Source organism: Hippoglossus stenolepis, chromosome 15 (genome assembly GCF_022539355.2).
Source record: "Hippoglossus stenolepis isolate QCI-W04-F060 chromosome 15, HSTE1.2, whole genome shotgun sequence".
Classification (NCBI taxonomy): Eukaryota; Metazoa; Chordata; class Actinopteri; order Pleuronectiformes; family Pleuronectidae; genus Hippoglossus; species Hippoglossus stenolepis.
Window position 1 is genome coordinate 19,305,138 of NC_061497.1, and position 11,853 is coordinate 19,316,990.

General features: G+C 40.9%; 1 protein-coding gene across 1 annotated transcript; it reads left to right on the forward strand.

Moving 5' to 3' along the window:
• Positions 1-1,335: 1,335 nt before the first annotated feature.
• Positions 1,336-4,446, forward strand: LOC118121738 (UDP-glucuronosyltransferase 2C1). The gene is made up of 4 exons (XM_035177816.2): positions 1,336-1,693; positions 1,806-2,104; positions 2,218-2,931; positions 3,528-4,446. Exons 1-4 carry the CDS (start codon positions 1,588-1,590, stop codon positions 4,110-4,112), a joined length of 1,704 nt encoding a protein of 567 aa, XP_035033707.1. The 5' UTR covers positions 1,336-1,587; the 3' UTR covers positions 4,113-4,446.
• Positions 4,447-11,853: the final 7,407 nt, after the last annotated feature.

The following is an 11,853-nucleotide window of genomic DNA, read 5'->3' on the forward strand; positions in this document are numbered from 1 at the left end:
TCAAAGTGCTTTCACACACAATCTGTGATCTTGCAACGCTGTTATCTCACTAGTGCAAAAGGGATTGAACTGATATGTGATCAGAGCAGTGAGCGAGGGGGCATGTTGATGATGTTACTCTCCCGCCTCCTGCACGCTCTACTCAGCTGCCCCCGAGTATTACCAGTAGGTGAGAATATGTCTGACTTCTCCTGGTGTGTGATGCATGTGTAAGGGCAACTCTAGACCTCCATTCTGGACCTGAATCTACAAACATAGTCCAAATGGGTCTTTTTCTTGAATTAAAAACTTTTACATTTGATCCCTTAAAGTACATCTTCCTGTAATGTTCAAACACTTGTGCTCTAAATTTTTGGTGCAGGAATTTAACTGGCGATGGAGTAATTTATAGTGAAATGTTGGTACTTCAAGTATGAAAGTAAAGGATTTGAAAGCTTTACCGTCCACCACTAATCCTCAGAGTGATATTAGAGGACTTTCCTAGGATCAACAGAGTTCATATCTGAAACCTGCGCCCTACTTTCAACTGGCAGATATATTTGTCAGATCTGGCAACAGGACCATGCATTAGACAAATCAGCAGGTGAAGAAAGCACATAACAAGAAGCAGGATTTATCCAGGAAACCTGTCTTTCTCCGGGTTTAAAAGGATAGTTCAGCCAAAAATGAAAATTCCCTCATTCTCTACTCACCACAATGCCGATGGAGGGGTGGGTGAAGTGTTCGAGTTCAGAGCGCAAACACACCGCACAAGCTCGCGCCTTTATGCTCTCACCAAAAGGGGCACGTGACGACATCAGTGAGAACTTGCCGCCATAACTTCAGCTATGCAGCTTATGCTACTGGAACTAGCGATGCTACCTGAACTAGCGATGCTACCTGAACTAGCGATGCTACCTGAACTAACGATGCTACAGGTACTTATCGTGAGTTCTCGCTGATCTCGTCTCGTTCACACCTTGGGCTCGAACGTGAACGCGCCTCCAGAGGAGGATATCAGAGGACATGAAGACTAAAAACATGGTGTAAATGAAACCGTTTCGAGTCGAACTTGAATGTCTGGGCTTATGGACACTTGGATGACACCACAGGAGCAGTATGGAGGCATTTTATGTTTTTTTTTTCCTGTGGTTTTATTACGTCTAAAGAAGATGTCCCACTGCCTTCAATTGTATTGGATGTGGCTGCAACACTGTTTACCCCTGAAACTCCAAAAGTGTTTTGTGGACTCAAACACTTCACCCACCACCTCCAGCGGCATAGTGGTGAGTAGAGAATGAGTGAATTTTCATTTTTGGGTGAACTATCCCTTTGCCATGTTATGTGTGAAATTACAGAAGGTTCAAGTTACCCAACCTGGACAATAACCATATGAAAGAGGTCACATGTGTTGACATGTGACAGAGAAAAACACTCATGAAACTTCACACAACCACACACACTACTTTGACAACATGATCAGGTTATCAGTGATAAATCTACGATGGCATGTTAAATAAGAAGTAACCACTTTGGTTTTTATTTGCAGAACATTTACTTCAGCATCATAGCTTAGTATGACACACGCATTGTAACTCATTTACTGTTATGGACCAATTATCTGTGGAGTTTGAACTCAAATATGTAAGGAATCCTTTAGAGGGAATATCAGTGTGCAGGCAGGCAGAACTACGGCTGCCACTCTCAAGCATGGGTGAGTGAATTTCAGGAACATGTTCATGCTGTTGATAGTATTATAGTTTTAACTTTATAAACTTGTGAAAACACATTTTAAAATGCAATTGTTTCTCACTCCTGTATTTTAGGAACCATGCCCCTGTCTCGTGTCTGTGGAATATTTGTTCTCCTCAGCGTGGGTCTGATTTCCTTCACCCCTCCTTGCCACGGAGGGAACATTCTGGTGTTCCCCCTTGACGGCAGCCACTGGATCAACATGAAGCTGCTGCTGGAGGAGCTTCATGCCAGAGGACACAGCCTCACTGTGATCCGGGGCAGCAACAGCTGGTACATCCCAGAGGAGTCTCCTCTTTACACATCCATTACAATTAAAATGGATGAGAGTATGGAGAACTTCTTTGATGAGTACCTGCAGGAACAAATGAAGGTATGCCACCATGGTTGATGTACTGGGCCCCACTGGGTCATCTAGTCATTTAAATATTACAATTCATATTTTTGGGATTTTCTTAATACTAATTTTCTTACCATTTTTTTCAGGCGTTGAGAGAAGGGGCGTCATTTCTAACTTCCTTCAAAATGAAAAAGGATTTCCTCTCCATGTTATCTCAGGCTCATTCTATCTGGTATGATGCCATCAGTCAATTGTTAGATGATGAAAACATGGTCAAAAGATTAAAGGACGCCCAATATGATCTTGTTCTCACTGACCCGGCCATAGCACCAGGGGTTCTGTTAGCAAAGTATCTCAAACTGCCCCTGGTGCTAAATGTTCGCTGGATCACCAGCGGAGACGGACAATTTGCGATAGCCCCCTCCCCACTCTCTTATATTCCAGTGCCAGGATCGGGTTTATCCGACAAAATGGATTTCATGCAGAGGATCAAGAACCTGTTAATCTATGGCATCATATTGTTCCAGCAAAAATTCTTGATCGGGCCAATCTACGATGTTGCCTGCAGTAAATATATCGAGGGTGAATGTGACATCATCTCGATGCTTCAGGACGCAGACATATGGCTGTTCAGGTCAGACTTTGTGTTCGACTTCCCTCGGCCCACGATGCCGAACGTCATCTACATCGGAGGGTTCCAGTGCAAACCGGCCCAGCCTCTGCCAGCGGACCTGGAGCAGTTTGTTCAGAGCGCTGGGGAGCATGGTGTGATCATCATGACTCTGGGAACCTTGGTGAACGCTTTGCCCAAAGAGGCTGCAGATGACATCGCCAACGTCTTTGCCAAGATGCCGCAGAAGGTAACGTACTCGTTACTAAATGTTAAAAGCTAGAAATGTGCCACAGAACAATTAATCAACAGCAGATGAAGTAAAAAAAACACCTAACACACCTACAATAAGTATATATGTTTGTGATTTGTTTGGAAAAAAGTTTGACTAGTGTGATGTGTGAAAGAAACTATTTGGAATATCCAAGTGCTAAAAAACAGGTCAACTGGACTTGGTTGAGTTTTTGAAGACGTTTCACCTTCTTTCAGGCTTCTTCAGTTCTAACTGACTGCTGGGACTCCCAGGTATTAGGGACTGCTGGGAGTTGTTAGGAGTCGTTGAGTCTTTCAGGTAACCTCAATGACTCCTAATGACCCTACAAGTTAAATTAGAAAGTTTTTAGCACACCTGGATATACCTTTAAACAGTGTACAGATAATGGAAGATGGAGTCGATTGACCCGGATATCCCTTCACTACACCAGAAGCCTCAATAGATTGGCCTTTGGTCCTAGAGGCTAATTCATCATCAGATGATGGGCTCCCAGATTGTTGTTGCCGTATTGTCTTCCTGCTCATGAACAGAGGTGCAGTAAATTCATGTTGATTCTTTTGTTTACTGATCAGGTGATATGGCGACACAAAGGGGAGCGTCCCTCCACTTTGGGCAACAACACACTCATCGTGGACTGGATGCCGCAGAGGGACCTCCTGGGCCACCCTCAGACCAAAGTCTTTGTAGCTCATGGAGGAACCAACGGAGTCCAAGAGGCTATTTACCACGGGGTGCCCGTGCTCGGCATACCCCTGTTCTTTGACCAGTTTGACAACCTTGTACGTTTGCGGGAGAGAGGAGCTGCCAAGATCATTGAGCTGGGCGACCTTAATGGACAGAGTTTCGAACAAGGTCTTCAGGAAGTGCTCCTGCAGGACAGCTACAGACTGAACATGCAAAGACTATCTAGCTTGCACAGAGATCAGCCAATAGCACCCATGGATCACGCTATCTTCTGGGTGGAGTATGTGATCCGTCACAAAGGGGCAGCACACCTGCGTACGGAGGCTTATAAGATGCCCTGGTACTCGTACTACAGTTTAGATGTTCTGCTAGTGTTGCTGATTGCTGCGGCTGCACTGCTGCTCTTTACTGTGGCTGTTTTCTGGTTCCTGTGCTGCAGAAGCAGAAGGAAGACAAAATCCAAAGCTGAATGAGTCTCGAAATGTTTAGAAATCTGATAGAATGGGTTCTCTAAAGCTCTGTAGACACAAACGTACTGTACATCCTAAGGTATCTCTTTTGTACGTATTTGTTATATAGGCATAAAATGACAACCATATAACTGATTTAGTATATATATATATATAAAATATATAAATATAGCCTTGTAAAAATAGTAGAGCCTCTTTCCTGTTTCAATATTAGCTGTCAACTGTTTCTTCATAGATTAATATTTTGGTTTGAAAATGTATCATTTCTGTCCCATCTAGACGAGTCTTTAAATTTATATCCACTGTAACATTAAAACATATGGAACCAAAACACCAATCACTGTCTCAACTTCATTAATTTCCAACGTGCCAAATCCCAAGATGGTTGTATTTTGGGGCTAAAACCAATTCAGATGTGACAAAGATCAAAGCAGATCAAAGGAATGTCTCTGTGTCATTATTGCTACAAAGTATACTGTTCATGTTACCACTGTTCAAATCCCAAACAAATGCTAAAGGTGTGATAGAATAGAATAGAAAACCATTATTGTCTTTAAATGAGAGTTTATCTCTGCAACCACTGGGTCAATATGAATAGTCTTGGTATCATGTAAAGGCAACACTTTCTGCAGATGTGGTTCGGGTACATTCATTACTCTGTTACAAGAGACAATGCAATATTCTCTCCGTGATGATGTGCTGGTATAGGATTGTGTGAGCTGCAGTGAAGTTAATCACAATATCAGAACCACATGTACCATTTCCAGGACGCCGCCGGCAACCAGTACTCTGTGGAAAACTTAGATCAATTTGGTCTCGCTTGTTATTCTTTATGTTTATATCGATCCATATAAATTACATCAGCCTCTAAAGTAAAGTCAGAGCCACCGAGAAGACAAATCTCAAAAAATTATTCTGGAAAATCCTTTAATTTCAGAAAATAGACCGTTACCACCGTTCCCCCTCTCTCTGGACTCGTCCAAAAAACAGATGCCTTGAAACAATCAGAGCCTGGAGGGGAAATTTCTCTTTGATAAAGCACATGGTTTCCATTTATGAGATGAGTGAGGTTGCAAGTTAAATTACGCACGCACACACACACACACACACACACACACACACACACACACACACACACACACACACACACACACACACACACACACACACACACCCCCCACACACACACACAGTATAGTCACCTGCAATTATCTTGTTATCCGAGAGAATCAAAATAATATGTATTTGGATCAGTAGAAACAATGACCTTGCCATAATCTGCAGTAGTTCAAAAAAACAGATGCTTTGTTACAGATTTCCCCCCAAAAAAAGTAGGATATTACAGAAATAAAGTTTTCACATAGAATTTGTTGCATCTGCATTGTGTCCACACGTCGCTGCTGCTGAAGGATGAAGCTACAGAAGTGGTTTTAAGAGCTTCTCTGAATCCATGAATCACAAACACGAGTTCAAGTTGACCACACCCGCTGTTCTCTGCCAGTGAGGAAAACACAATCTCCTCACAGATATTTTTCTTAAAGCAAAAGAGGGATGTGTGTTGACGCTCACAGGATTTCTGGCGACGTGTGACTTTAGAAATCTGGTGGGCACGGACATAAAACACAGCTTTTGCAAAACGGGTGAATGATTTGCAATCAAAACCCAGTGGATAAATAAAGTGGAAGAATTGATGCGATTGTTTCTTGAGTGTAAAACACATTTTAATGACACGGGGGAACAGTCCAAACCGATAAGTGCAAATTGTGGTGTTTCATTTGAACAAATAACAATCCTGTTTGAGTTCGCCCTCCAACATGATCGAATTTAACAGCCTGTTCCATTCTAGTTTAAATTTAAGTACAAGACAAACAAATGTTTCTTTTCTCTAGAAAATACGATTTTGCGTCACGGTATTACTTTTATCCGTCCTTCATTAATTTTGTACTTTTCTTCTTCCCTACTTATTACACATCTAGTTAAGATACTATACTGGACGAAATAACAACAACCACATGGATGACAAATCATAGTCAGACGGCATCAGAATGAAAGCGGGACGAGGTTATGTCTGTAAATCGAACCCAGGCCTTTTGGGCTGATTCACACCTCCAGACTATCAGAGGGAAAAATTTGCTCTGGGACTTTCCTGATTTTCAACTGTGATTATCTGGGAATGTGAAGGTTTTAACAGATCCAAACGTAAACCTCCCAAACTGCACCGATTACATCAAACAAATTTGACATTCAGAGTTGATTATGATCTATAGGTCAATTAGAAATTGTAGGCAAGTTGAAATAATATGGATCGTCTTAATTTGGTCCATATTCGTTGAAGAGGCGAATATTTTTTTACCTCAAGAGACCATTGACTATAAACTTCCATCCCATGTATCATAACATGTCCTCTAAGAATAAATGTAACCTCAAGGAGGATAAAGCTTAAAGTCAACATCCACTACAACCCTTTACTTGTGTGATAATCCATCTACTTCTAAGTTGCACAGCTTTCACGTGTAGTTCTCCTGATTGCTTTTGCCCTGAGGGACGCCTCGACTCGTCCAGACACAAGGTCAGACGCCCTAACATCTGCAGCAGGAGCAGCCCACTTAAACACACAAAACAGGTGCCGCGCATGTTCCTGTCTCGTCGCTGCAGCCTCCCTCCCTCCCTCCCTCCCTGTGTCCTCCTCCCTCGATCTGTTTTCTCTTTGTGCTTCTCCTCCTCTGCCTCCCCCTCAGACTTTGCACCTCCTTTTTTTCCTTGGAAAATCCTTCCTGTGATCGCGGCTGCCTTTGGATGATGTCACTGTGCATGTTTTGTGTTAGAGGCTTGTCAAGGCTGCGCTGTGACTGCGGGGAGAGGAGAAGCCTTCATAAGATTAAGTACTGCATTTTGAGAGTGGGTGTAGATTCTACAGAATGACGGCAAAATGAAAAACTTGACAACTGCCAAATAATTCGGGAATGAGTCATAACCCTATCTACCGAAAGGCATAGAATTTGTTTTATTTTATTGAATTATCTGAGTTTTATTTTCTTTCAAATGTCTTTTTTAATGATTGTCAACAATGTATTAAAGTATAATTTTGCAGGGAAGCTTCTTTTTGGTTTAAATGATGAACACACACTCACATCACAACACGTCCACAAGCTCAAACATGAACAAGCACACACACAACAACCACAGCTGACTACAGAAGATAAACTAAGGATAAACAAAGCTATAATTACGGGACAAGAAAGAAGAAAAAAGATCTATAATTTATACCTTTATGGTCAGGAAATAATGAGAATAGAAATAAAAATTAATAGAATAAGACTGGGAAAGAAGAGAGGAAAAAGGGCAGAAGAAGAGAAAGGGTACTCAGAAAGGATTGTAGAGTGTTTCTCAGAAAATGTCAGCACCTTGTTAATGTTACTCTCTGATCTCTGGGTAGTATAATAAATGTTATACAGGACATGATGAAGGACGGGACCCTGAATTCTTCCATTTAAGTAAAACAGCTTGACGGGCCTGTAGAGATTTAACAGCTGATACGTTAAGTGTTGCTATTGGAGCAATTCCAAAAAATGTCAGTCAAAGGATTTGGTTCAATTTGGTGGTGAGGGGGGGGTTCTGAAAGACCGAACTTAAATGGACACGACCAGAACATGTGAAGAAGTGAGGCAGGTGCAACTTAACTCAATTTATCACATGAACACACCGGGGATGTATTTCTATGAGCTAACATGGTAAAATATTTTTAGTTTTGAAATTTATTTTGGCTCCCGCACACATGGTGGAGCAACTGGAAATAGAAAATTACAACCAGACCTCCGTCATATGTTTGGATTATATATTGTTTGCACCAAGTCTGAGATATTTTAGGGGGAAAATCACACGTCCTAGACAAAACTAATATTATTATGTATTGATCTCACTGACCAGGATGTTAAGAGACCTCAGTATTTGAGCCTGTGTTACTGCAAAGCAAGATATCGATTGGCTGATACAGAGAAACTACTTGACTACTGCTAAATATATGACAAATGTGAGTGTGTGCATTATTTGTACAGAGTTATACACTGCTCCATACCTCCACTCTTCAAGCAACAAGCAAGCACTTGCAGATTCGAGGTAACTCAACTCAACTCAATACACTCACTCACACACATTCATGCTCTGCGGCGTGTGCTCCCACGAGGCATCTGTCAGCCATGACATCATTCTCTCCACAGTCTCACAGATCACATGAATAAACTTTCTCTACCGGCCAGGAGCACGACTGCATCCACGGCTCCTCACAGGAAGTCGTGGCCGTTTGGCGGCGTCGAGTCTCAGAAATCCTCGCCATGTAAATTCTCCCAGATGGACCACATCATCCGAAATGTGTGGGATCGTGTGGCTGGAAACACGGAAGCACTGTTTGTGACACGGTCTTCATCCGTCTTCTTCCCACCGCTCTCTGTCTTTAGAGGATTACACTTTTATTTCTTACTTTCAGCAGCTCATTAATAACAGTGATATATTCATTTAAAAACATAATACTGATGTTGTAATATAAACACAATGAGAGGGAAAGATTATTTTCTAGAATGAGAGATAATCGTGTTCTGTATAAACTCACCATGTGTACTGATATTTTTACTCTGAGTTTAGGAAATGTATAGTTTCCATAATATTGGGGGCTGTAGCTCAGGAGGTAAAGTGGGTCATCCACTAACCAGAAGGTTCGATCCCCGTCTCCTCAAGAGGCTGGGTTAGAGTAACTGTGTCCTTGGGCTAAAACCCCCCCCAAAACAAATAATTCTTCAATGTCTTTCTGTGATTTCTTAACACTTTCTCCTTCATCTCTCTACATAAATCTGTTTTAAGGACATTTTCTTTCTTGATTTAGAGTAAGTTAACTTCTCTGTCACCATCAGTTGTTTTCTATTTTGATTTACAGAACAGAATCTTCTCCCTGAATCAATTATAACAAAAGCATAGACACATTTTCTTGGACCAGTCAAAGCGACACAGTTAAAGTGGTATGATAATGTTTCTCTGTCACGGAGCATCGATCATAAGACAAATCCTAGATGACACTTTGCTCCATAAGTTTCAGATCCATATGGTTGAATTTACAGCTGGAGGACGGACAACAGAGCTGTCAGAGAACGAGAATGTACAAAGTTACAGCAGAGTTTGTCTTGTCCGGAGTATTTTTTATCGGGGGAAGTAGTTACAGGCACTGCTAGACTCTGAATGTGTCACAAGGTCACACTCAGTCACAAATAATACTATAAAATATGTATATATATAATATAATACATATAATGTCTGTAATAAATGACAGGAGATATATTTTTTTTATCTATATTCTAACATAACACCTCTAAGAGGTCGTGCTTACAGAATAAGAACTGAAATCCTTGTCTCTGAATCTTAAACTTGTGGTAAGGTAATGAAAAATAAACGAATGTGATCTTATTAGATGGGGAATCGTTAAAATGAAGCTAAACGACAAAACACATCACGCAGGAAAGCGATCTGTCACACGGGACGGTTAATATCTGTCGGGTTTTCTGACAAACGAGGAATAAATTAAGCAGAGAAACAAGTATAACTACAGGCTGACAGGTATATATGATTATTTACTGCAACCAACGGACATTCACAAGCCATCTAACAGAGCTGATTTCCATTAGTTTGTGTTTATTTATTGTTATTCACTAATCCTGTACAGGACTGTGAGTTCATACTTGGCCAAGTGGAACATCTGGAACGACATGCACATGATCTAAATCATATCCATGATCCTGGATCAAATGGGTCTTTGTGAGATTCATCCACCGGTTTTATTTATGCAGTTGGCAGAGAGAGAACAGGGCTGTTGTGCCAGGGAATGATTTCAGCTGTGAATCTCCTGCAGCCGGGGAACGGACCAGTCACTGGTCGTGTTGGGGTGGTATCAATCAAAAAAAGTCAAGAGTTTGGAGAAACAAATGTGGCAGCGGCACTTCCAAGACTTATCATCTCAAGCCATTGCTCCAGGAGTGCGGTGGAATTTATTGGACTCCTGCATGAACACAACTAGTGCAGAGCTAGTTTACTATCCTGTTCTCTTGTCATCAGCTTGCTATCTCCCCTCTGTGACGTCAAACCTGCCTCCTTGTGCAAACTTGAACTCCCCTCTGCTGCTGCTGCCGCCCCTGGATCCCTTTTTAACGATACTGCCCAAGAGCGACGCTACACGTGAAGTATTTAATAAATTCTCACTCTCCGTCCCATCTCCGTCTGCTTCTCAGGGGGAACATATAATACACTGCAGGAAAACACGAGTCCAATGGATGCACACGTGCGTAATATTACTGATGCATGTGTTACAGTAAAAAAAAAAAAAGGCATTTATGTAACTGTTATGTAATTCCTCAAATCCGGCCTGTTTTTGTGTACAGTGTTTATGCACATGTTCTCACAGTGCAGAGTTTATCAGATGAAGTTCATTGAGATTCACGTGGCTCATCAGGTTGTGTAAACTCCCCCAGGGTTGGATAAATGTGTAAGTATTCACAAGTGTAAATACGAAGAAGTTGCTCGTCTCTGCTTGACTCACCCTTGTGTTATATATATATATATATATACTAATGTCCATGAAGGTGTGTATTTAAAAAAAAAATCTGTGTTAAATACATAGTAGCCACTAAGTACACAACGAAGAAAGATAAGTACAACTCTGCTTTTACTGGATCTTGTCAGTCTGCACATTCATATCAGAAAAACCTGTAACGACCATGAATGGTGGTTTGTATATTTTAGAGTGAACATTATGCAAATATCTTGAAAATGACATAATGTTAATACTAAAGAATGTGATATATGCAGGAGTGTCTGTAGAAATGGGCTAAACCCTTCATATCTTTTACAATAGAGATGAGAAAATTATTGTTTAGTACTTTAGAACAGGTTGTTTTAAAATGTCACTGAAGCCAAATGAAAATACATTCACCCAGTATCAGCCGTCACTGGATATACGTGAAGATTATTTTTGGAAAAGCTGTTAAACATGGAATAATCTATTCACTTCACAGACTCTGACTCATAAATCCTACAGTGTTTTTTTCTCTATGTTCTATTGATTTAGGATTGAAATAAAACCAAAAGTTAAAGAATGAGGCTGATGGTGCGAATGTGAAACTTTATATTCATCTGCTTTTGTCTTGGTTAATTACATGATGCAGATTTGTGATAGGTTCATCTCACCGAGACACTAATAAAAATTCAATATCATTTATTTCCAAGAAAAACAAATCTCTTTCCAGATTTAAGCAAAGAGTCATATTTTAGGGAATAGAAAGCTCCTGCTCTCATACTCTGTGTTGAGAGCAGGAGGATGAAGATCACTTCTAATGCAGCTTCTTCTGCTTCTTTTAAATTTGTCCATATCAGTGTTGATTGTCAACTGCAGCTACAACCTCAGCATTTGTTTGCGGATTTAGGATTACGCAAAAGCTCGGTGGCAGGATGCAGTGAGGGAATCTGAATTTAAACACTATGAGATGGAGCGTTTTCAACGTTTTCCTTGATTTCCTGGAGAATAATTCAAGGATCTTGATGAAAAAATGAGACATGACCCTTTATGGGATCGGTATTTATGAGTGTGTGCAACTTGGTGCAGATCCAAATAAAAATCTGGATCTAGTGAATTTGAATGTGGTTTCCTGAGGGGAATCATGGGAACTTTACTGAGTCGTGTGTAGATTAAGACAAAGTCAAACCCAGG